The sequence below is a fragment of the Mesoplodon bidens genome (assembly GCF_964165515.1).
Source record: "Mesoplodon bidens genome assembly, chromosome: 12".
Lineage (NCBI taxonomy): Eukaryota > Metazoa > Chordata > Mammalia > Artiodactyla > Ziphiidae > Mesoplodon > Mesoplodon bidens.
The window spans coordinates 50,485,214-50,512,425 of NC_138168.1; the positions used below are offsets into that span (position 1 = coordinate 50,485,214).

The 27,212-nt window shown below is 33.9% G+C and overlaps 1 protein-coding gene across 1 annotated transcript in view; it reads left to right on the forward strand.

Moving 5' to 3' along the window:
- Nucleotides 1-616: 616 nt before the first annotated feature.
- KPNA5 (karyopherin subunit alpha 5) overlaps nucleotides 617-27,212 on the forward strand; it is a 39,464-nt gene continuing 12,868 nt past the window's right edge. The window contains exons 1-9 of the mRNA XM_081250533.1: nucleotides 617-807; nucleotides 5,659-5,792; nucleotides 7,177-7,278; nucleotides 7,392-7,491; nucleotides 12,499-12,593; nucleotides 14,776-14,907; nucleotides 16,822-16,910; nucleotides 23,357-23,456; nucleotides 26,069-26,232. Coding sequence (XP_081106659.1) covers nucleotides 5,664-5,792; nucleotides 7,177-7,278; nucleotides 7,392-7,491; nucleotides 12,499-12,593; nucleotides 14,776-14,907; nucleotides 16,822-16,910; nucleotides 23,357-23,456; nucleotides 26,069-26,232 — 911 coding nt within the window. The 5' untranslated portion in view covers nucleotides 617-807; nucleotides 5,659-5,663. The remainder of the gene's footprint in view (nucleotides 808-5,658; nucleotides 5,793-7,176; nucleotides 7,279-7,391; nucleotides 7,492-12,498; nucleotides 12,594-14,775; nucleotides 14,908-16,821; nucleotides 16,911-23,356; nucleotides 23,457-26,068; nucleotides 26,233-27,212) is intronic.

A 27,212-nucleotide genomic window follows, 5' to 3' on the forward strand; every position in this document is an offset into this window, starting at 1 on the left:
GGGGAAGGAATCGTGTTATTTATCTTGCATATTCTGTGCCTAACACTACATGTAGAAAACAGTCTGTTTTCAATACTGCTGTGGATTACAAGGCTATATATATGTTATAATAATTTAGAGTACTTTATCTGGAGTTATTTATTTCATATATCACTGACTACTTTTTTGTCAAAAAATCCACAGATGTTACAGAATCCAAAAATTTAAATAAATAGCTAACTGAAACGCTTGAAACAAATGAGCAGAGAATGTAGGAAGGAAGGAAATAAAGCTCCATGAGGTTAAGATTTTTATCCGTTGTGTACACTGTTGTACCTCCAATATCAAACAATGCCTGGCACAGATTATGCCCTCCATCAATATACCACGTTGTAAAATGAACAAATGAATGGGTGGATGGATGGATGGGTGAGCAAACCAACGAATGAGTGAATGAAAGACTGAGAGCTGGCACGGAGGACTAGGGCAGTAGGACACACTCCTGCAACAGCAACCGCGCCGGGTTAAAATCCCGGAGTCCGGGCAGAAGCCGGCTCCCCCACCGGTGGGTGCCGCTGGGGCGTCCGTTTCTCTCCGCCCCCTCTGCTGGTCAGTGCCGCCGCCGCCGCCGCCGCCGCCGCGTGCAAGGGCTTCTGGGAGGCGAGCCTTGGGGTCTCGGGTGAGGGGCGCAGGAAGCCGCCATCTTGAGTTGCGAGCCTGGTCTCTAGACTCATCGCTAGGGGCGGAGTGGTGACCCCGCTGTTACCGCAGCAGACGCCGCAGCTGGGGACTGGAAAGTCAGAGCGCCGGATAGTGCCACATTAATAGGTAAGTAGGAGTGACACTGGACAGGTTGGGTGAACCTCGGGTTTGGTCCCTTTGGGAGCTACTAGTTCCTGAGGCCACTGTTTTGATCTACCCCTTCCCCTACAAAGGGTTCAGTACCAGGCCAAGCCGGGATTTTCTCAGCTTCCCCAGAGGGAGAGAGCGGTGGCGGGGGCGTGATAGCCGGACCCTTCTCTTGAGGAGGCGAAGTCGCGGGGAGCGCTGAGCCTCTCCGAGAGCCGGGCTGGTCCTCTGAAGGAGCTTCAGGCAGAGGATCTCATCCTCTCGCCAGTCTGCTCCACTGTTTCTCGGTAGTTCCTTTTTTTGGTACATGGTCTTGTCAAACGTTGCCTGTCACTTCTGGGGCTCAGCAGTCTGTCCCGCGGCTCAGCTTATTAGAAGTTTCACCGTGTCCAGAATAAGGCAGGTTCGGTCCCAGGGGCCTACACATGTTAGGTCGCACCCTCTACCTCCACGAGCTGCCCTTCACCTGGATGCAGGTGCCAGGTAGGGCTCAGTCCTGACGCGGGCGAGCGTGGCTTAGATGCTTCTCTCTAGTAGTCGGCCAGCTCACTTCCAAGATGAAAATTTAATCGTGTCTCCTCGATAATGCATAAGAGATGAAAGGAGTTGAAAGCTGTTAAACGGGATAGTGATACTTCAAAAGAATATGACATGGGCATTAACTCTTCGGCTTTTTTAACACATTTTTTAAAAGCCTTCTGATTTGAGGTCTCTTAATTACAACATTCAGTGATTTATTTTGTAATAAAGTGACTTTCCCTCTTGTCCTTTAGATCTTCTGGTTGGTGCACTTTCCCATTTGTACTGATCTCGTAATCTTACTAACAGCCACCCCAGCCCCTGGAAATGGAGGCTTTATGGAGACAAGAAATTCCGTTAATATATATTAGAAAAAGTTCGGATTCCAGTTGTTGCCCAACGTAAGCAGTTTTTCAAAGAGCAGAGTGAAAAAATATGCTTATGACTGAAAAAAAATTCCTCTGGCAACTTTACAGTGTTTACAGTGTTTGAATAGCATTTCGTATATTTAAAATAACTTGTATGAGACAGCAACCTTTGAAGTACAGTAGTCTTTTAAGCTATAATCCAGAGGAAGGAACAATCCCGTTGGGTGAGGCCCCTTTAAAGATCATTTTCCTTGAACTTTACATCCCCTTTGAAGCAACTGCAGTGAGGATGCGGATGTTAAATAAGAGACAAGAAGTTAGTACTACAGAAGAAAAAGGAACAAATGATGTATGAGTTGTTGGGGCTAGATTTTATTTGGTTAACATTTATATTGAAAGGTTTTAATGTCATTGCCTAGACTGATGGTATTAAGGAGTAGTGTCTGCTGCGTGTTGGGAGGCACAAGGTGATTCAATCAGATGTGGAGAGAAAATATTAGAACTTCTGTTTGTTTACCTTTTAAAACTACTCTGTTTTTTAAAAAAATTTTCTATCTGTGAATTTATAATGGGATAGTTTATTAAGCTAATAATACATGTATATAAATAAACATATTGAGGATGAATTCCCAAATGTATTTTGTGTACGTGGAATTCCCAAACGTATTTTGTGCACATAGGATATGTGATCAAAAAGTTAAGAGGCCAGTGGCCTAGAAGATGCCTAATGTATAGGTGGTAAGCATATTAAAGAGGTTTATTGCTGCAAACATTTCATTTTGCTAAGATATTTTATACTGTTGAACATAATTCAGCAACTAATGTTGAAGCCCAGTTTACTCTGTCATGAACTCTTATCTGTTTTTCCCTTCCAAGAGCCTAAGCTTTTATTACTGTGACAGAATTTTTATATATGAAGTAGAGAATAATGCTAAACATTGTTATTATTAAGAAAGTTAATAATAAAAGTTCAGAGGCACAAAGTTTTAAATCCTTGTGAAGTCCTCAGCCCATTCCATTCAACCTTTAGCTCCACCACTAATGAAATTTCTCTCAATATCTTTACCAGTGACCTAATTATCAAATCTACTGCTTCCTTCCTATGGTACTTGGCTTATTGTAGGCACTTAAATTTGCTGGATAAATCAATGAATGAACAAATTGGGTGACCTGTTTTTAGTGCTACTACAACTGAAATACTCCTTTATCTTTTGAATTCCCTTCTTTTTCATTACTCTTATTTTCTTCTGATCCTCCATTTATTTTTGGTTTCCTTTGCTCTTTCCATTTTCCACTGAAATGTTAATATCCTTAAGATTTCTCCTTTGGGCATCTTTCTTTTATAGCTCTAATGCTCTTGGATTATCATTCAGCACTCTTTTCCTGAGTTTTGACTCATATTTTTAACCATCCATAAATAAAAATCTTCTGTTTGTGCCCTATGTACTGTAAATTTAACACATTTAAAATTAAAAGTCACTGTATACCATTAGAATGGCTACAATTAACAATAACAAAATTCTAACAATACCAAGTGTATAGCCAGGATACAGAGTAACAGGAACTCTTATATGTTGCTAATGGGAATGCAAAATGTTATAGTTACTTTGTAGTTTGGCAGTTTCTTATAAAATGGGAAGCATACGCTTGTCGTATTATTCATCAATCCTACTCCTAGGTATTTACCTGAGAGAAATGAAAACTTACTTTTACACAAAAACCTGTACATGAATGTTTATAACAGATTTATTCGTAACTGCCCTAAACTAGAAACAACCTAAATGTCCTTCAGTTAATGAATGGATAAACTGTGGTATATCTGTACAATAGAATATTACTCAACGATAAGGAGGAATAATCTATTGATACATGCCAACAACATGGATGACTTATAGATGCACTATGATAAATGAAAGAAGCCAATTAAGACTACATACTGTTATTATTTCATGTATGTGGAAATAGGAAAAGGCAGATCTATGGAAGTAGAAAACAAATCAGTGGTTGTCAGGTTTTAAGAGTGGGAGAAGGACTAATAGGAGCAGCGTGAGGAAGTTTTGGGGGGAGTTATGAAGCTGTTCTGTATCTTACTGTGTTGGTTATATGCCTGTGCATTTTGTCAAATTCATAGTTCTGAAAGAGTGATTTTTGCTGTATGTAAATGAAAAGTAAAACAATTGAATTCATTATTTTCATCTCAAAAACATGGAGGCAAGAAAACAAAACTACCACTCTGTTCCTCTATGGGTATTCCATATTTTGGGTTATTTTGTCCTTATACTGAAATGGCTCACACTAAAAACCATGGAGTCATCCTCAACTCCTTTTTCTTCCTTACCGCATATTCCTTACATTCATTTGGCCTCTAATTCTTATTGAATCAATTTCTGAAATGTTTCTGGAATCAATCTGTCTTCTATATTTTTCATCGCAGCTACTAATTTAGTTTAGGTCTTTATCATCAAAGCTTGAAACAACCCTCACTTTAATTTCTTTAATTCTATTCCTTGGGATCAAGTCCAGATTTCTCAACCAGATTGCAGGAAGCATATGTTTTCTTACCTACTTTTCCAGCTTTATCTCCTGCCTTCTCCCATGCATCCTCTTGTTCAGGTACACTTGATTTCTTACTGTTCTATGTTTATGCCAGGCTTCTTCATGAATTCTGTGTTTACATATATTCCCTCTGTCTGAAATACTTGTTCCCTTCCTTTTCCCCTTTCATCCACTTCCCTGGCAAATTCTTGCTCATCCTTTAAGACAGGATAACTGGGAAATCTTTCAGAACTCCCTAAGGCACAGTTAGTTTCTGTGTCTTCTGTGCTCTCGCAGGATTTAATGCTTATGTTTTAGTGTACTTTACTACTTAAAATATAATTTGTCATTTCATTAATCTAGCTCTTCTATATCAGGGATGGCATATACATGCTCATCTCTCCTTCTCTACTGTTTACTTCATAAGTGCTAATTGATTACAGCATTCTCTCTGGCTATACATGGGTATGTCATCAGAATTTATCAGAATAACATTCTAGATAGGCATTAATTATCTCTCATATTAAATTCAAATTGAAACCCTGCTTTAGACTGATTTTTTTTATGTGTAAATGCAGGATAGGTTATAGTATTAGTAATTTTGTATTTGTTTCCAATAATACCAAAATATTAATGTAATATTAAGAAGTGTTTATAATTCTTTCTCTAAAACTATTATATATATTCAAATATACAGTTTTATATTTATATAAAATATATATTTTAAATATACTTATAAAAATGTTTATATAAATGTTAATTTTTAAAAAACATTTATAATAAAACTACTTAAAAATAAAATAGAAGTATTTCAGTATTTTAAAAGAACTAATTATAGTCTAGTACTGAAAACTGGTAAGGCAGTCATAACTCAGGTCATGACCTGTGTGGCTTTAGTTCTTTAGGCAGTGCCTTAAGTAAATGAAAGAAGACAGACCCCAATAAATATGTGAGGTGTGCTTACTGAAGCCTGATACCATATTTTATTGAAAATAAGACAATTCATTGCTGGTTATTTCTTGATCTTTCCATAAGCTGTAATTTAGAAGTTTTTTACCCAACTATTTCATGATTAGTTCCTGGCTGACAGTAATTTTAAGATGCATCTCACTTACAGAAACTTTAAAATACCAGGGATGGGGGAGTGCATCTCAGAATCAGTGAAATTAGGGTAATGACTTTGTGTTTAGACCAAAATCTATTATTTGATAGTTAAGTTCTAAAATATTTGGTCATTTTGCTCCAATTTTGATATGGCAGTGAGGAAATGTATTCTTTGTACATAATTTTCAGAATGGGTTTTGTTGGTCTATTTAATCCATGAGCCTGAATTTAATTGCCCTAGAGTAAACATCTTGTGTTGTTTTGAGAGTTATCACTATCTGTTTTCTTCTCTCCTAATCTTAAGATGCCATGGCTAGTCCAGGGAAAGATAACTATAGAATGAAAAGTTATAAGAATAAAGCCCTAAATCCCCAAGAGATGCGTAGACGAAGAGAAGAAGAAGGAATACAGCTTCGAAAACAAAAAAGGGAAGAACAGGTAGGTGTTTTAAAATATTTAATTGTGTTAACATAAAAACATTATATAAAGAGTTTAGAAGTAGTATTATTGCTGCTGATCTTTAGATAATTTTAAATGAAAAAAATGTTTTAAGAAAGTGATTATGGGTAAATATATTTTTTAATTTATTAGGCTCCAGTAATAATATTAGCAAATTCACGAATCAGAATCCTGTGCTATTTTTAATCACCGACAAGAATGGCTTTTCTGTTCCATTGATAAACCTTTTACATTAATATTTCTGCTCCAGTGCTAAGAAATTTTTACTCTTGAGCCTATTTAGATCACTTCTACTTGTCACTGTAAAATTTGCCCCCTAAAAAAACATTAATTGTATTCATTTGTTGCTTTATGATTTTCATAGCTCTTGCCCCTAAATTAATTATAATCATTTTCCTATGCTATTCATACTGTTCCTCCTATAGTCTATCAGGCAGACCTCTTAGCCTTCTCTGTTTGAACTTTACATATGTGACATAAGGAATAGAAAAATTAAAAGAATGCATCTCAACATTTTTCATTCCAGGATATACCTAAATTTAGAAGTATTCATAAATAATTAGGAGGGTATGGTCCTCACATACATGAATTAAAACTAATGTGTAAAAGGGACTAGCAATGAAGAAAGTAGAAAAAGGCCTGTTTTAGAAATATGACTATTTGTCATTCCCCTATTTGTAGTAGCTAACATAGTCTCTACTATATTACAGTAGGTACTCAAAAAAAAAAAAACCTCTTGAATAACTGAATAGAAAGAGAACTGTGTACAGACTGAGGAACAGCAGAATTTATTTAGCTATCAAAAAGTATGTGATACCAGATTTTTTTCATCAATTTTGATTTATGAGATGTACCTATAAATCTTTCTCAGTGACCTGACCATGTCTCTTTCCTCCTCTGTTTTTTTTCTTTATATTCACTCCTGAGTTAATAAGCATAGGGTCCTCTTTCCTGAGAGCTGCTCTCTATTCTTTGTTAATCTAATATACCAACTCTGTTAATATACCACATTATCTCACTCATATAACAGATTTGCTTTTCAGCTAAGATTTTCTTCTTAGACATCTCATAATTTAGTATAGGCATATGTGGTTTTCCAAGTGCTGTAAAATATAAATGTGTACTCTGCTTATGCTACTAGACATTGGACCTGAGATTAAACAGCAGTCTATAGGACAAGAGCTAATTTAGCCCCAAAACTTCTCATAAATTTGTTATGGTATGATGATTAAGAAATACTAAAATATTCAGAATTTTGAATGATAAAATTATTGTTTTGTTCAGTAAAGGAAAAATATAATTCTATGGGAATTTAGTATTTTATGGAAAGCTCAATATATTAAGTTATTTCTCTTTATTACAGTTATTCAAACGCCGAAATGTCTCTTTGCCCAGAAATGATGAATCTATGTTAGAAAATCCTATCCAGGATCCGGATATCAGTTCCACTGTACCCATTCCAGAGGTAGATATTACAAAAACGTATTTCAAATTATATTTCAACAGTATTACAGAGCTGATACAGCAGCATTACTAATGCAGAATATTTAAATAACAATTGTATTTTCTGTGTTTTAGGAAGAAGTTATTACCACAGATATGGTTCAGATGATTTTTTCTAATAATGCTGATCAACAACTAACAGCAACACAGAAATTTAGAAAGCTGCTTTCTAAAGGCAAGAATTATTTTCAGTATGCTTATTTGATGTTACAAGAATTTGTAGTACAGTTTTATTTATTATATTTTTTTTATTTTAAGGTACTTTCTTTGCCAGTAGGTCTTAATTTTTCTCTAAAATATATTTTTAAATAACATCTTTTTTTTAAACATTATATTATCAAAGTAACGCATGTTGATTGTAGAATATCTGCAAATATAAAAGGATGTAAAGAAGCAAATATAGTCCCAAATTGGTCCCATTGCCAAGAAAGAAAGTTAGAAATAACATATTTTTAAATTCTTGTAGAAATATTTTTCAGACTTTAAAATTTTTTTATTTTATTTATTTTTTTTAAATTGAAAGTCTAGAAATAAACCCATACATCTGTGGTCAAATTTTTTAAAATTTATTTATTTATTTTCGGCTGTGTTGGGTTGCAGCGAGCAGGGGGCTACTCTTTGTTGTGTTGTGTGGGCTTCTCTCTGAGGTGGCTTCTCTTATTGTGGAGCACAGGCTGTCGGTGAGTGGGCTTCAGTAGTTGTGGCGCATGGGCTTAGTTACTCCGTGGCATGTGGAATTTTCCTGGACCAGGGCTTGAACCCGTGTCCCCTGCATTGGCAGGTGGATTCTTAACCACTGTGCCACCAGGGAAGCCCTCAGACATCTTTTTAAAATGGCAGCAAAACATCAGAGCATGACTGTAAAATGAATAATCAATCAATCAGATTTTTTTTCCAAACTTTTTAAAATTTAATTTGTATTTTATATTGGGGTATAGTTGATTTACAATGTTGTGTTAATTTCAGGTATATAGCAAAGTGATTCACCAATTTTTGATTTTCATAAGCAAAGCTACATAAATCCTTGTATACCTAAAGCTTCCTTAGTATGAATTTGTAAAAGTGAAATTGTGGGTCAAGGGAATAAACAGTGTATTAATTTACATTCCCATCTTTAGTTTGTGCAGATATTCATTTCACTATATTCTTACCAACACAACTATCTTTTAAAAAGAAAAAGATGGGGCCTCCCTGGTGGCGCAGTGGTTGAGAGTCCGCCTGCGGATGCAGGGGATACGGGTTCGTGCCCCGGTCTGGGAGGATCCCATATGCAGCGGAGCGGCTGGGCCCGTGAGCCATGGCCGCTGGGCCTGCGCATCCGGAGCCTGTGCTCCGCAACGGGAGAGGCCACAACAGTGAGAGGCCCGCATACCGCAAAAAGAAAAAAAAAAAAAAAAAAAAAAAAAAAGAAAAAGATGGTTATATAATAGTGCTTATAGTGTGGCAGTTTTTGAGCACCTAAGTTGAATATTTTTTATTATTGACCTTTATAATTTGCCTATTTATGTTATTTATCCAATTTTATATTGAGTTTATAAAAATTCCTTATTAAATAAAAATTTAACCCTTAGTCTATCTCGTCTTTCATACATGGAATTTATAGGATTAGTAATTCTAATTATACTGAGCTGTATACATGAACTGATAAGATTTTGAAATTGCCCTTGGCTAGCTGCCGTATCTTCCTGAAAGACAAAATTTAGTAACGTACGAGGAATAAAAGAAATCTTGTGTTCAGTTCAGCACAGATTACAGGCTATTACCTTTGCTTTCTTATTGTAGTTCTTTTTCATAAGTACCTTTAATTTTCCTTTTCCATCCCTTATCTTCCAAGCAAAAGTAGCTTAGCAATGTTAGGAGACCCTATAAAATCAAGAGTAGCTTCCTCTTCCTCACCATATTCCACAGCTTTTGTTTTTTTAATTTGGATTTTTTTTAGTCAGATTAATATTTTTAAATTAAAACATTAATTAAAAAAATAAGTTAAATGTATTAATAGTAACACATCAATAATTTTTACATTACCACATTCTCTTTTAAGATTTCTTTTTGGCATATGTATTATGTTATAACCAATTAACAGAATTAATTTAGATTTAATTGTATTTAAGAATATTAGAGTTTGCCACCAGTTTTTATACCACAACTTCCCCATTATTGAATTCTTTAGTCATAAGATTTTATCTTCATTCCTAATTCCTCAGGGTGTTCTGTATCTTTTAAAATATAGTATCTTTTTTATAGATTCAATGATTTTTCTGTTTCTTGTAGTGGGATTATGTTTGCCCAGGTTGGGCATATGTCAGGAATTATAGATACTTTCTTTTGCTGATTGATGTGAGTTCCTGCCAAATATTTTAGGTCTAGAAGAATATTAGATTTACTATAACTTTCCTTGGTCCATCACTGTAGGAAATATGGGGAAGGAGCTAGAACTAGAACTGGAGCTTGAAATAGAAATAGAACTCCTCTGATTTAAGTCATGATAGTGACCTTTTGCTAGAACCTGTTATATACTTCCTTATCATGGCCACTCTTATAGATGTAAATCACAAATTGTTCTTTTGTTCAATCCCAGTTTTGTTTCTCCAAGGCTTTTTTGTTGTGGATGACTCTTGATTAGTCTTCAGTGCTGAAGCAGATATTCCTCTATTTTACTTATGTTTTACATTGCCATATTGACTAAGTCTTCTCTGTAATAGTTCGTCACCTTTATAAGATAAGGTAGGCTATTCTGTCAGTATAATATCAATGTAAAAGTTAAAAGTTCATGATACTTGTTAGATTACTTGATGATCCAAGCATACTTTAATTGCTTTCTTTTAGATGAAAGTAACTGTAAAGTAATTCCCCAGGAAGAGGTCATATTTGGGTTCTTAAATCTATATATGTATCTATGTTTATATTTCTTTATCTACATATTCAGGTAGTCTCAATACCGACTGTCTCAATACCCACTTCTCCCAACCCTCTAACTAGAAAACCAATTTTCTATGCTTACTTCCGTTTCTCAACCTCCCCTTTCTTCTCTGCTCAAAAAGAGCAAGACAAAATTTTGTCCTGTACAAAAATAAGGGGAAAGTAGATTTAGAATTTTCTTTTGGGAAAAGAGAAAAAACTGGAAGGTAAAGATGGTAACCACAATCTAATTATTTTGTTTTGATTTTTTTTAAGATGGGAATAAAGGCATTAATAATATATATTATTTTATCTTGTTGATGTTTTATAACTATAAGAACAGTTTAAGCTATGGTCTGGAATTTACATTTTGAAGCATCCAGACTTTTCATTTAGAACACCCAAACAAAACTTTATAGTTTTAACTTTACTAATTTTGCAGAAATCTCCCAATTTTTGAGCAAGTTAGAAAGCAGATTTGTAGAAAAAAGAAGAAAAGGAAGAAAAAAGTCCATTCTTTTTTTTTTTTTTGCCACACCATGCAGCTTGTGGGATCTTAGTTCCCCGACCAGGAATGGAACCCACGCGCACTGCAGCGGAAGCGTGGAGTCCTAACCACTGGACCGCCAGGGAATTACCAAGAAGTCCATTCCTAAATAAATCTTTCTTAACAGTTGAGAACACGATTTCTAAGATTTAAACTGACTTAAAACTTAATAATAAGGTTTTTCTATATCAAACAAGCAGGATTTGTAGATCTTTTATGGTTATCATTCATTTATTAATTCTACTGATTAAACATTATTTATGATCAGTAACATACTCAAACAGGAATTAAGAAAAGGAAGAGTCAAAAGTGGAAATGAGATTTCTCTCGTGTAACCAGGTGGACAGATAGCTCAGACAAATTTGTGTGGTGGGTACAGGGCAAGGGGAAGGAATAAGCATAGTGATATTATGAGTTTGGTTTTGTTTATGCTACATTTTAAAGAAGCTGTGGGGGGAAAATGTAACCATAAGCACTTAAAAATGTGGGAAAGAATCTAGGAAAGAAGAATTTACGGGGGTTAGATTTGTGAATGATAAGTGATAACTGAATTAGCAAAATAGAAATAAAATAGAAATAGATTTTCTAGGAGGGGATTTCCTAGAAATAAATTTTCTAGGAGGAGAATAGATAACGGAGAAAACTAACCCAAAGGAACAACAGTGAAGAAGTTCCTGGAGAACCACAAGAGTGTACTTGTTGCTGAAGCCAAGGGAGGAGAAAGAATTCTTGGTACTTATATTATTGGGAGCTGAAATATCTTTGTTTTGTTTTGGCTGTGCCCCGCGGCATGTGGGATCTTAGTTCCCCGACCAGGGATCGAACATGCGCCCCCTGCATTGGAAGCACAGAGTCTTAACCTCTGGACTGCCAGGGAAGTCCCAGAAATATCTTTGTTTTCAATTAACATATCTTTGTTTTCAACTTACATGTCTTTGTTTTAAAATTTCTTAGAGATTTTATGATTCTCAAAAGTCCTCAGCATTTCATGAGAATTTATCAAGAATTCTAGGTAGGGGCTTTTCTGGTGGCGCATTGGTTGAGAGTCCGCCTGCCAATGCAGGGGACACGGGTTCGTGCCCCGGTCCGGGAGGATCCCACATGCCGCGGAGCGGCTGGGCCCGTGAGCCATGGCCGCTGAGCCTGCGCGTCTGGAGCCTGTGCTCTGCAACGGGAGAGGCCACAACAGTGAGAGGCCCGTGTACCGCAAAAAAAAAAAAAAAAAAAGAAAAGAATTCTAGGTAGTTCAATAGCATTTTTGTAAATAATAAATAATACCCTGACAAAATAGAACCTATCTAGCTGAAAGACATTAGGCAATTCATGGTTAATAGTGAAAGAGACATCCCTGGAAATTGGAGTATGGTTATGAAGAATTAGAAGACACATTATCCTTCGATTGGTATTTTGAGTATTGGACTGAAATATTCCCATATTGTGAAGGTGACCTCCTAAATAGCATTCAATTTATGAATTATAAATATTTGTATAGGAAATATTTTAAAATTTTCTTATCATTATGGTAATGAAAAACAATTTGCTTTTGTTTTTTTTTTTGCAGTAAACATTGCAATTATGAGAACGTTTATTTTCTTCAGCTACATCCAGCTAAGGGTTTTAAACTGGATCAGTGAAACCTAGGAAGGAGTTATTTTATGTGCCCTGTTAATTGGCATAGGGTCCAGATCATTGTGTTTTTGTGTCTATGTAATAACTTAATTATTTTTTAATTTTCAGAACCTAATCCACCAATTGATCAAGTTATACAGAAACCAGGAGTTGTGCAGAGATTTGTGAAATTTCTTGAAAGAAATGAAAATTGTACATTACAAGTGAGTTCTGTAGTTTACTTTCTTAATCTTTTTCCAGAAATGACATAAGATTAATGTGTCTAGTGAAAACAGCTTCTACAGTACTAAGTATATTGTAAGCATTCAGTAAATACTTGGCAATTAAAGGTGGCGCTACTTGTCTTGCCTTGGTCAAGGTTGCAATGCTAATTTTTTCTAGGAACTGTTATTTAATTAAACAATTTTGGGAAAAATATATAAAATCATTCCTAATGTTAAGAAAAATTTTGTAGTTGTCAACCTTTAATAACTTTTGTTTTAGAAAACCATAAACCAAAATGTTAATTTAATGGTTAAATCTTCTTTGGCTCTTAGCTAACTAAAGTTGTAACTTTTTAGTATAAACTCATGTACCTCTTAAAACATTTTTATCTGATGGATTAGTTCTCTTTTTGAAAAAAGAACGAATCATTATAATCTACTTAAAATGTGACCAAAGTTAAGTTTGTCCTAAAGAGCATTGCTTCTCAGTTATACTATAGTGAAAATTTTAAGATGTCTTCCAAATAATTGGCTACTAATAGTAAATTACCGAAATTTGCAGGTATTTTACTGTTTAAGATTGTTCTTCCTGACTTTCATTGCTATAAATATTCTTAAGTAAGTGTACAGGGTGGAATTATATCTATCAGGAATTGCACAAGACCTACATCTAATTTCTCAATGCTCTTGTTGGTCATGGAGGACTTTTACTAGTATTTGAGTAATAGTTGTTGAAATTACAACTTAGAATTGTGTTCCACTTATCTGAGTAATTTGGGAAAGGTCCTCACATCTAGGTATAAGCAAAGGAATGTGTTGAACCTGAGACTATTAACCATCATGAGCTTTATGCTGAAAAATTGTTGAGAATGTTTACAACAAGGGTGTCTGAGGAAAAGACCCTTTTATCCATAGTATAGTCTTATTGTCAATTAGTGTTCAGAGTCTTTAGGTGATAGTGCTGAAGGGACTGGAGATCATGATCTAGTCCATTTGCCTTATTCATAAGCTCTGAGTCCAGACTAAAACCTAAGCCTCCTGATAACTAGTTTATTATTTGGCTCTTTAATTCTAAGTGATTGAAAGAAGAAGTGTGTGAATATGAATGAATAAAATTGAGTGTTAGTTTAAGCAGTACATTGTATAAGGCATTGTAGTTAAAAAATTGAGTAAGATATTGTCCCTTTTTGCAGAAATTCTTCACCCTGTTGGGGGAGACAAACACATAAACAGACCTGTGATACCATAGTACAGTTAGTGCTAACAAAACAATATACAGAGTGCTTTGGGAGCACAGAGAACATGGCAACTTATCTGGGTTTTTTTTGGTTTAGTAGTGTCGCATGGCTAGTCTTGAGGGTGAATGAGAGTTTAACAGGCTGAAAAAAGGAAAATTAATTTCAGGTTGTGAGAATAACATGTGCAGAGAGCATACAGTATTCAAGAAGAATATTGGGGATTTGAGTGTTTATTAATCATTATACTTGAAACCTAATGAAATTCAGCAGTATGCTCTTGGGGCAGCTATATGCTGTGCCATATTATCCAAGTTCATATGAAATATGCTAGTTCGAAACATTGATCTAATAGAGAGGCCTCAAACTGGGGGTGTACATGCCAGATTGACCCACAAACAAATTTTGTTTGGCCTGCACATGTTTTAAAAGATATCTGCTAATAATGAACTCTTTGACCTTGAACAAATCACCTAAATGTCTGGACTTATAATTTTCTTATTTCTTAAGTGAGGAGGGTAGGACTAGATGATGCCGAGGGAAACAAAAATACCTTTTATGAGTCTAAGTTCCATAGATATACTATTACTCTATTAAGTAGTGTCTCATTTATTTTTACACTGCTTGCTTTAGAATACCTGGCTCCCTAATTGTAAACATTAGGAGTTTTATGAATTATAAATTCAGATGTGTTCATTTATTGCTCATGATTTGTAAATTTTTATTATATTCTTCTCAGTTCTTATTTTTCCAGATTGAAGAGTCCTTTTTTTAAAATAAAGCATTTTTACCTATCAAATCTGATTTCACATTAAATCTTATTAATCGTAAGTCAGTCTTTCTCTCCGACTTGTTCAGCTAAGTCTTTACTCCCTCTCTTCTTCCTTTCTTCCCCTTTCTGACATTTTTTGGGTGCTTTCATTTATTCTACTTTTATTTTTCCTTAGTTTGAAGCTGCATGGGCATTAACTAATATAGCATCTGGAACTTTTCTACATACCAAAGTAGTGATTGAAACTGGGGCTGTTCCAATTTTTATCAAACTTCTTAATTCAGAGCATGAAGATGTTCAAGAACAGGTAAGTTTCTAATTTGACCTATTATATCTACTAGATTTTAACTTTCTCTTGAAAGTACCATTTGCGATTATGGTTTGAAATTCAGTTTTACCAAGTCGCCTGTTCATTACATTTATTAGAATACAATAATTTCTATTTACTGTCAAATTAGAAGGAAGGAAGAATGAACTGTCTTAGGCATAATCCTGGGTTTTGTAAACATGGGATCTCAGCTATTGGGAATTACTATTCCCATTTATAAAAGAGCATACTGAGACCCAGAAAAGTTAGTAATTTACCCAAAGTCACAGTGAGTGGCTGAACCAGGTTTTAAACCTGGGCCAGTCTGATTCCTTGTTCTTTGCATGTATGTAGATTATTTCATTGTTTCTTTTTAATATATCACATTATTTTGAATGAACCATTTTAGATTAAACTTTCTCATAGTTGTTGTAACAGGGAAAATTTAATCACATATAATTTGTTCCATCCAGAGAAAGTCAGATGTTTTTATATTTTTGTTTTGGATCATTTTCATGCAAATTGATCTGTAGATCTCTCTACCATTCCATCTGTTTGTTTATATTTTTATTTTTATGTGTATATTTTTTTCCCACTTAACACTAGTATTGAGAGCCTTTGCATATGGCATTAATTATTCTTCCAAGAAAATTTTACTGATTACTCATTATCCATTCAGGTAGGTACCATAATTTATCTGTTCCTCAATAGTTGTACATTTGAGTTATTTCTAGCTTATTAGTGTTAATAATATTGTGATGAACATCATTATATATCGGTCTTGATATTAATATGTCTTGACATATATATGTACCTCGATTATTTCATCAGGGAAAAATGACTTTACTCAGTCAAAGAAAAAATTTTTAAGTTCTTATTATATATTTCAAAGTAGACTTCCAAAAATGTTAACGAATTTATATCCCCACCAACAAAATATTTCACAGGTTGCAAAATGTCATCACTTAAAAAAATTTTTCTTAAAAAAATAGACAATAAGCATAGGTCTAGAGTAGATGTTAAAAATATTAACGCATATTTTAGATGTTAAAATAAAATTTTCCCAATTGAAAAAGTAACTTAATGTCTACTTTCATGCTTATATGAAAAGCTTGAAATGAGAATATAATGATCATTTGCATTTGTGTAATTTCTCATCTAATTGAAATTTAATATTTGAATAATCTTTTACTATCATTTATTTAAGCTGGACTAACTCTAAACTTATTTTCAAGCATCAATTCAAGCCAATTCTCACATTAGCTTTACCTTCCTTTTCTATGCTTTGTCTGTCCTTCCTTTTTTCTTTTACAAGTCAGTCCCTTCCCAGTGAGTGGATTCCTTGGCATAGGAGCAAACCTCTAGCATAGGGAATTGGAAGATTCACTAAATATAGATATACAGTTGACCCTTGAACAACAACAGGTTTGAACTGCGCGGTTCACTTACACATGGATTTTTTTGTAATAAATACGTACTACAGTACTGTGCAGTCTGAGGTTGGTTGAATCTGAAAATGCAGAACCTTGGATAAGGAGGGCCAACTGTAAAGTTATACATGGATTCTCGACTGTGCAGGGCTTAGTGCCCCTCACCTGGTCATTGTTCAAGGGTCAACTCTATTTTGTCTCTCCATGTAGATTCAGAGTAGACAAACTATCTCTTTGTTGAACAGAATAAACATTTCACTAGCATGTAAGAAAAAGTTTTTAAATGCCCTATGCTTCAATTTGACTAAAAATATTATTAAAGGTACTTTTAAAGTTTTCCTTTCTTGTTTCCTACTAGCATGTTTTGTTTTAACATCTTGAAAACTATCACTTTTTTCCTTTTACACTAAAATCTCATTCTTAAGGGAGAGCATCTTATTTAAGGTCTTGCCATAAAAGAATCTTTTTTTCTTATTTTTCTAAGGCTGTTTGGGCACTTGGTAATATTGCTGGTGACAATGCAGAATGCAGAGATTTTGTTTTGAATTGTGAAATACTTCCACCTCTTTTAGAGTAAGTACTTTAAGTTTATCATGATTAAATACTACTTTGGGAAAAGCAAACTGTTTTCTACACTATATTACTACATACACAATTAAGTTCTTCAGTGATACTTTTAAATTTCGCTTATGTTTATCCAAGCCTGAAATAGCTTGAAAGTACGTAAAACTAACAACAAAAAAATTTTTCCAGTTGTATCATATCTGTCTTTTATGTTCTCTTAAGCCACACTTCACAGTGGTCCTTGCTTACTTGATGCTTACTGTGCTAAAATAATTATTCTACAAAACAAGGATAAGTAATAGTTTTTAATACAATAAAAATTTAAAAGTTGCTAAAGCAGGGAGTATTTACTACATGAACAGATGATGTATTGAGGATGTCAGGTTTTCATATTTGATTTTGAAATGTTCAGAGAACAAAGAGTTTTCTTTCAGAATTAGAATTTTACTTAAAATGACTTAGCTATCATTTCTTTTTCAAATACCTTATACTTTTTTTAAAAAAGAAATTACCCTATAATGTAAGGTTCTTTACAGAAATGACATAAAATTATTTGAAAGATAGGTTTCTTTATCTATGTTGGTTATCATTTACTAAGAGGATTTTTATTTAGGCTAAATGCCAGTGGTCAATAGTGAAAAAGGAAAAACTAATTGAGGAGATGATTGAAAGGGAAAATTTTACTCATCATTTCTAGGCCATTCTCCATCCTTTCCAAGCTGAGAAATTGGATAGGAAGAATAACTTTTTAGATACGATTTTGCAAAAGATATTTTATTATTTTAGAGAGCATAACTTTCCATGGACAAAATGGATTTCTCAGCATCATTTCACTCAACTAACATTGAGTACCTACTATGTGGATGCCACTGAACCACTTGTGATTTCATTTACTTTGGGCTTATCCAGAGTTAAGCTTTATGGTATTTGAGAATTTAGTTGAGCCATGAAGGAAAACACTGATTCAGGGTTCAATATCAGAGTTATTTTGGAGTTCATACTATTAAAAACATCTCTTAAATTTTCAATTTGAGACTTTTTTGGCCTGATTATATGGTTTGTAGATTAACTGTGAGCACTTTGTTTCTCTTTTCACTTTTGCTCTCTGTCTCTAGCTCATTTTATTATTTGTTAATATCTCAAGTTGGTAGTGGTTTATGAAATAGTAAGTACGTATTTATTAGTTCTAATCCCTTTAAATGTTCTAAGGAGCTTTTAATTATGACTAAAGAAACCAAACTAAAAAATAAAACTAATGACAAACAAATAGTACCCAGCTATGTAGTCCTGGTTATAAACATAATAAATTTCAGAAAAAGAGTAGGTTTAGAAAGTTTCAAAGGTTCATTAAAAAATTGAGAAACGTCGTAAAAAGGAAGTTATGTCAAGTTAGCTGCCAGGTGTTCTCACTGTAGTTGGTCAAAAGGAAAAATGGTATTAACTTAAAAAAGATTATGGATAATCTGTAGTTCACATTGAAATTCACATTTAGCTAATGCTTAAGTATACATAAAATTTCTATTAATATAATATGGTTTTATCAATTCTGCCTTGGGGAGTTTCAACTTGTTTTATTCTCAGTAAATATAAGCCTTTTGCTACTATGGACTTTCTATACTGATATAGCTTTGTTGTTTTAATTTAATTCAACTTTAATTTATAATACAGCAAATCTGGACAAGAAAAGATTTGCAATTTCTCATAATAATCCCATTAATACAAGTGAAGAAAAATAGTATACATCACAGCTTGGCCAACTACAGTCTTCAGGCCAAATTTGGCCTGTCCCCTGTTTTTGAAAATTAAATTTTATTAAACACAGTCACATCAATTTGCTTACTTAATGTCTATGGTTGCTTTCATGCTACGTCAGCAGAGTTCATAGTTGCAACAGCGAAAGGCCTGTGAAGCCAAAAGTATTTACTGAAAATGTCTGTCAACCCCTGATATAGAAAATCAGTGTAACTAATTTATTTCTAAATGAGTTATGGTTTTAGGAGGCTTCAAAGACTGTTTATAGGAAAACATTTAGAACATTTTTTTGTGTGTGTGATAAAATATACACAGTATAAAATTTGCCATTTTAAAGTGTACAATTTACTGCCATTAAGTACATTCATAGTGTTTTGCAATCATAATCTCTATCTAGTTCTAGAACTTCTTATCACTCCAGACAGAAACCCCAATACCCATTAAGCAGTCACATCCCCTTTTTCCAGTGCCTCAGTCCTTGGAAACCACTAATCTGCTTTCTGTCTTTATGTATTTACCTATTCTGGATATTTCATATATATGAAATCATTATAGTGTGTGACCTTTTGTGTCTGGCTTCTTTCACTTACCATATGGTTTTCAGGGTTCATTCATATGGTAGCATGTATCAATACTTTGTTCTTCTTATAGCTAAATAATATTCCATTGTATGGATGTACCACATTTTGTGGTACATTCGTCAGTTGATGGTCATTTGGATTATTCCCACCTTTTGACTACTGTGAATAGTACTCCTATGAACGTTTGTGTACAAGTTTTTGTTTGAACACCAGTTTTCAATTCTTTTTATGTATTACCTACCGGTGGAATTGCTGGGTAATGTAGTAACGCTATCTTTAACTTTTTAGGAACCACCAAACTTTTTCCACAGTAGCTGCACCATTCTACATTTCCACCAGCAGTGTGTGAGGGTTCCAGTTTCTCCACTTTGTCACCAACATTTGTCTGTTATTCTGATTTAGGCCATCCTAGTGGATGTGAGGTGGTATCTCATTTTGCTTTGATTTGCATTTCCTAATGACACTGAACATCTTTTCATACATTTGTTGGCTATTTGTGTATCTTCTTTGGAGAAATATCTAAGTCCTTTGCATATTTTTAAATTCAGTTATTTGTCTTTTTGTTGTTGAGTTATAAGAATTCTTCATATATTCTGGATAGATTCTTGTCAGATATATGATTTTTAAATATTTTTTGCATTCTCTGGGTTGTCTTTTTACTCTTGATAATTTCCTTGATTCACAAAGTTTTTAATTTTGATGAAGTCCAATTTATCTATTTTTTTCCTTTGTTGCTTATGTTTTCGGTGTCATTTGTAAGAAACCATTGCCAAATCTAGGGTCATGAAACCCTTTTGTTTTCTTCTAAGAGCTTTATAGTTTTATCTCTTATATTTGCATTTTTGATCCATCTTGAGCTATTTTTTTTTATATGACATGAGGTATATGTGGACATCCACTTGTTCCAGCATGATTGGTTGAAGAGACTGTTCTTTCCTCATTGAATGGTCTTGACACCCTTGGTGAATATGAGTTGACCATCCATGTGTGAGTTTATTTCTGGATTCTTACATTCTGTTCCATTGATCTGTACGTCTGTCCTTATGCCAGTAACTGTTTTGATTACTGTAGCTTTCATGGTAAGTTTTGAAATCAGGAGGTGTGAGTCCTTCAGTTTACCTTCAATTTTTTTTTCCATGTTGTTTTAGCTATTCAAGGTTCCTTGTAATTCCATGCAAATTTGATGCCTCACTTTTCCATTTCTAAAAAATACCATTGGCATTTTGATAGCGATTGCATTGAAACTGTATATCACTTATCACTTTGTGGAGTATTTCTGTTGTAACAAAATCAAGTCTTCCATCTGTGAACATGTGATATCTTTTAATATAATTAAGTATTCATTAATTTCTTCAACAACATTTCATAGTTTTTACTGTACAGGTCTTGGTTAAATTTCATCTTTAAGTATTTTATCCTCTTTGATGCAATTTTAAATGCAGTTATTTCTTGGATTTTTTGACTTGTTCAGTACCCAATGTATAGAAATACAGTTGATTTTTGTGTGTTGATCTTGTATCCTGCACCATTGTTGAATTCATTTATTAGCACTATTAGTTTTTTGTGTGGATTTTTTTGGATTTCTATATATAAGGTCATGTCACCTGTGCATAGTGATAGTTCTTCCTTTCCAATTTGGATGCCTTCTGTTTCTTTTTATTGCCTGATTGCTCTGGCTAGAGCTTCCAGTACAGCGTTGCATAAAAGCGGCAAAAGCAGGTATCTTTGTCTTGCCTTTTATCACTCTTTCACCATTGAGAATGATGTTAGCTGTGGGTTTTTCATAAATAAACTTTATCATATTGAGGTGGTTTCCTTATATTCCTAGGTTGTTGCATGTTTTTATCATGAAAAGGTGTTGGGATCTGTTAAATGCTTTTTCTGTGTCAACTGACATGATCACATGTTTTTTTCCTTCATGCTATTACTGTGGTGTATTATATTGTTTGCTATTGTTCACTGAATCATCTTTACATTCCTGGGATAAATCCCATTAGTTCATAGTGTATAATCCTTCTAATATGTTGCTAGATTCAGTTTCCTAGAATTGTGTTAAAGTTTTTTCGTATCTACTAGGAATATACATACATACTTGTGATGTCTTTGGCTTTGATATCAGGGTAATGCTGGCCTCATAAAACAAGGTAGGAATGTTCTCTTCTATTTCCTGGAAGAGTTTGAGAAGGATTTAATTCTTCTTTAATGTAGAATTTACCAGTGAAGCTGTCTCGTGCTGGACTTTTCTTTATTGGAAAGTTTTTGATTACTGGTTCAGTATCTTTGTTATATATCTATTTAGATTTTCTGTTTCATCTTGAGTCAGTTTGGTAGTTTATGTGTTTCTTAGAAATTGTTCATTTCTTCTGGGTTACCCAGTTTGTTGGCTTACAATTGTTCATAGTATTCTCTTATAATTATTTGTATTTCTGAAAGATAAGTAGTAATATCCCCACTTTCATTCCTAATTTAAGTCTTTTTTTCTTTGTCAGTCTAGGTAAAGGTTTGTTTATTTTGTTGATTTTTCTTTCAAAGAATCAACTTTTGATTTAGTTCATTTTCTTTAGTGTTTTTCTCTTCTCTATTTCATTTATTTCTGCTCTTTATTATTGCCTTCCTTCTGATAGCTTGGGGTTTTGTTTGCTCTAATTTTTTTAGTTTCTTAATTAAGATGAAGGTTTATGTTATATTTTTTTGAGATCTTTTTTAATGTAGGTGTTTTCAGCTACAATTTTCCCTCTGAGCTTTCACTGCATTCTGTAGGTTTTAGCATGTTCCTTTACATCTCTGTCCTACAATAAGTTACTGTTGTCACAAATTACATTATTAAACATTGTGTGCCTGTTAACATAGATTTGTAATTATTGCTCTATGTATGTATCTTTTAAATCATAGAAAAAAGAGAAATTATAAACCAAAAATAAAATAATAATGCCTTTTACATTTACCTGTGTAGTTATTTTTAGTGGTGTTATTTCTTCATATGGTCTTGAGTCATTATTTATTGTCCTTTTATTTCAGGACATTTTAGTTATTATAGTTATAAAGCGGATCTACTAATGGTGGAATTTCCTCAGCTTTTGTTGTTCCTTCATTTTTGAAGTGTAATTTTGCTGGATATAGAATTCTTCTTTGACAGTTTTCTTTCAGCCCTTTAAATATATTATTGCCTTCTGTCCTCCATGGTTTTTGATGACAAATCAGATATTGATCTTAATGAGCGAGTTCCCAGTTAGGCAAAACAAAGGCAAGCCCTTCATTGGTCCTTCAGGGAGTACCCAGACAGGTCAAAACCGAGAAACACAATTCCTTGGAAACAAAGTCTCCATAGCCCCTTTTGGAACCAGAACTCACAGTGGGAACTCCAGCTTTTGTCTTCAAGGCTGCTTCCAGGCCAGGGAGGGGATTGGGCAAAGGCAAGTTATATTGCCAGAAAGCTCTCCTACCACATTTCAGCCCCTGATTAAAAGTTTACTTGCTTATTGTGAACTTTTACTTTCTTGGAGAGTTCTGATAAAGTTGATTCCGACAGAGTTTGCAAAAATTTTTTGGTGTTTCGGGGAAGGATAGGCCCCCAGAGTTCCCTTCTTTACCATTTTTGCTGAAGTCACTCCAGAACAAGAATTTTTTTTAAAGCTAGGTCCTCTGTACTTCTAGCAGGTTGATAGCAGATTGCAGATGAAAATACTAAGATAGGCAATCTGTTTAAAACAAAACAAAAGAAAACAAACTATCTCTTCTCAACAGCTGATCTTCATTCAGTTTGACTCTGTAGTCCTTACTTCATGAATTTGTATAGTGTATTATTTTCACGGTTAAAAAAGTAATCTAATAATATATTCTTTTTAAAATAAATAGAAATTAATGTCAGTTTACCATGGCACTCTTTATTTTGAACATGTTTTATGTCTGATAAGAATCCATTCAAGTCATATTTTTTAAATTTTCAAATAGAGCTGTGATATATTTGTTTTTGAATTTTTAAAAATCCCTTTTCCTATTTTACCAGGTCAGTTTGAATTCCTTATAAAATATATTAAGAATTTTTATGTTATGATAGTAGAAAATAGCTAAAGAGGAAAAATGAATGTGAAGTGACAATTCCTTTTTTCTTTTTCTTGGCAGGTTATTAACAAATCCAAACAGACTTACAACAACCAGAAATGCAGTATGGGCCCTCTCAAATTTATGTAGAGGCAAAAATCCTCCTCCAAACTTTAGTAAGGTATTTGTAAAATATACAAATTAAGGAATCTGTCTACATAAACTTTTAAGTCTCCTTATTATAGATTTTTAGAGATTAAAGGGACTTTACTCTTTTTTTAGTAATTATTTTTTTTATTGACTAGACAATATTTGCACATACATAAAATCAAAAGATATACAATGGAAAGGCTCACTTTATTTTCCAAAAAAAAAATGTCTGCCAAATATCTAAGACTGAATAATGATTAACAGTCTTTTAAGTAAAAATGGTATTCCCATGGGAAAAAATAGCTAATTCAGCTTGTAATTCAAATGAGTGTTTTTCCTGGGGATCACCATCTTACTTTTTTGATAATGCAGAAGTGCACTATGTGTATTTCCCATTTTATCTCACAATATATTCAGAAGACATGTATTCAAGGGTTGAGATTTAATAAAATTAGTAATTTTTACTGCTTCTTCAAGGTTATTCTTCCTCCCCACTTTTAACTACAAGTGTGTGGACATGAAGAATACAAAGATCTGTGGTACATTTGGTATCACTGCTTTGATTTGTGCAAATGTGCTGATAGTTTTACCCACCTTTTTTTTTTTTAATGTCTTTATTGGAGTATAATTGCTTTACAATGTTGTGTTAGTTTCTGCTGTATAACAAAGTGAACCAGTTATGTGTATACATATATCCCCATATCCCCTCTTTCTTGTGCCTCCCTCCCACCTTCCCTATCCCACCCCTCTAGGTGGTCACAAAGCACCAAGCTGATCTCCCTGTGCTATGCAGCTGCTTCCCACTAGCTATCTATTTTACATTTGGTAGTGTATATATGTCAGTGCTACTTTTTCACTTCGTCCCAGCTTACCCTTCCCCCTCCCCTTGTCCTCAAGTCCATTCTCTACGTCTGCACATTTATTCCTGTCCTGCCCCTAGGTTCATCAGAACCTTTTTTTTTTTTTTTTAGATTCCATATATATGTGTTAGCATACGGTATTTGTTTTTCTTTTTCTGACTTACTTCACTCTGTATGACACCCACCATTTCTTTTATACTTTTCATGCAAATGTCAACAAAATGAAAAAGGCCAATTATGTGTTAGTATAATTATGAAAATAGTTTTGGCATTAAAGACCCCCTAAAGTTTTCAAGGGGGTCCATGGACCACACTTTGAGAGCCACTGCCCTATGACATTGCTTAGTATCTACCTGATTAATTCCCTCATCTTTAAGTCTTTGCTTAGAAGTTACCTGTTCCATGAGCTCTACCTTAACTACTGTATTTAGTGTAATCTATCACTATCCTCCAGCCACGGACCCCCACATTTTACTCTCATTTTTTCTTAACACCTTTTAACATAATATGTGTTTATTATTTATATTAACTTAAAAAAAATCTTCCTCTAAAGTGTAAACTCTTTAGAGTTAGGAATCTTGGTCTTTTTTGTTTACTTATGTATTCCAAACTTACAGTGTAATATCACAGTAATAGGGCTTAAGACTTTTGTTAAGTAAATTTTTTGTGATTTTCTGAGATTCCTTTATCATTCAAATTTTTTTGAAATTTTATTTCCACAATCATATTTTATATTCTCAACAATAATTTTGTTTGTTCTTTGATTGCTTATCTTTCTGTAGAATTTTGTTCTTTTATTGTTTCAGCAAATTTTCTTACCTGTGGATTTATAATTTTTGAAGTTTTCTTTTTTCTATGTCTCTCTTTCTACATTTTTGTTTTGTTTATGGTTTGTTTGTCTTGATCTCTTTCGTACTGGAGGCTCTCCTCATATATCTGGTGATCCTTGACACGCTGGAAATACTCAGGAGGCAGGCACTAAAAAGCTGATTGGAAGATGGGTGTACAGGCTTGTTATCTTATGGGCTTCATTGTAGAATAATTGGGCAGCAAAACCATATTTTCTTTGAGGAACTCAAAATTTCAGTATGTTTTCTAAGACTGTTTTGTTTCTCTAGAGACAGATTTTCCACTCTCCTGTTGGAAGGTGGGTAGATTGGGTTGACTAGGTAATACCACTGGAGATCTGGGAGCTGGGAATTGCAAGAGGGCTGGAAGTTTTCAATTCAATCAGTATGTAACTTTTACTTAATCTCTATAGTTTCCAATCCAGTGTTTAATTTCAACCTCCTCTATGCTTGATACCCCAAAGTTCAGTTTCTGTAGTTCACCAGTTGTGGTCAGGTATAAATGTCTACTGGACTCCTCAAAGATGAGATTTGTATTGCTATTTCTTCTTTTCCTTGTTTCTGAGAAGCCAGAAACAGAAATGTTTTTATTTTACTCTCTTAAAACTAGAACTCTGTAGGACTTTGTTTTTTAAATCATTGAGGGTGTGTGTGTATGATTTGGACATAGACAGGGCATCCCAAATACATACTTAATTATTTTTAAGAACTTTACCACATATCTTATTCAATATAAGATAAATTGGAATCATAATCAGTTTCATATTTATATATAGTTTTCATGATCATAATTTAAAACAATAGAATGTCTTAATTTCTCTGGTATTTTTGTAGCATTAAATTTTCACTTTAAACAGAGTAGAAACTATTTTCCTAAAGAAACTTTGTTTCAGATAGAGAAAAATTTTAAATACTGGCTCTTTCTTCCCTTCCAGGTTTCACCTTGCTTAAATGTCCTGTCACGATTGTTGTTTAGCAGTGACCCAGATGTATTAGCAGATGTGTGTTGGGCCCTTTCTTATCTCTCAGATGGATCCAATGATAAAATTCAAGCTGTCATTGATTCTGGAGTCTGTCGAAGATTGGTGGAACTTTTGATGTAACTATAATTTATTGTTAATAAGTGTATGATTGTGTTTTAAGTTTAGCAATTAGAGTAGTGGCCTTCTAAACATCTCAAGATTCACTATCTTCAGGAAGGATTGAAAAGCTACCAAGTCCACTCCGCAGAATAGCTATAATACTGAGAATGTGACCCTTAAACTATTTGGAACTAATCAGTTTGTTAATGAATTTTACTAGTTTTAATCTTTTACTAGTTTTAATCTCTTCAGGAATGGGCGGGACTTAATTCAACAAGTATTTATGGAATGCCTATTACCTGCTACTGTTGTGCAATGTATTAATGATGTATGGAATACAGTTTCTGCTCTCACAGGACCAATAATCTAGTTAATTGTTCATTACAGTAATTAATTTGTGTATAAGTCCATGCAGTGAAAAACTTTAGTGTTTCACCTGTATTAAAGATCATGTTTCTCTTTGCTGGGCTATTATTGCTACCTTCTTTAAAAAGAACAGATTTGCTTTACAGAGAAGTTAAAAAGTTGTAAGAAAACTTGTTTTAGAAAGATATTGAAGTTTCCTCATCCTCTTCTTTTACAAAAATGTATTATCTTTCATCCTTTCGTCTTTTGTCAGAAAACCATTAGGTAGGCCCAAACAAGGTAGATGGTAGAAAAAGAGAGGTTCGATAAGGGGTTGTAGCCCTAGCTTGAGGACAACATCTGAGGAGGATGGGAAGGCAGATCCAACAGGGGGATCAGATCAGGATCTAGGTTAAGGATGGCACCCACTAGAGCAGAGCAGATAAGCAGGCTGGAGCAGGGGTTGGAGCCAACACACTACGGGATAGGATAGCAGCTTAGCTGGATCAGAAGACTGGTCATATATAGAGAGATTATGATAATAGAAGCCAGCTTCTTATTCTTAGAAAATGGAGATATACATATGAAAAGGAGAAAAGCCAGAATAATCTTGTGGTATTAGATCTGAAGTAGAGGTATCAATGTGAACTCA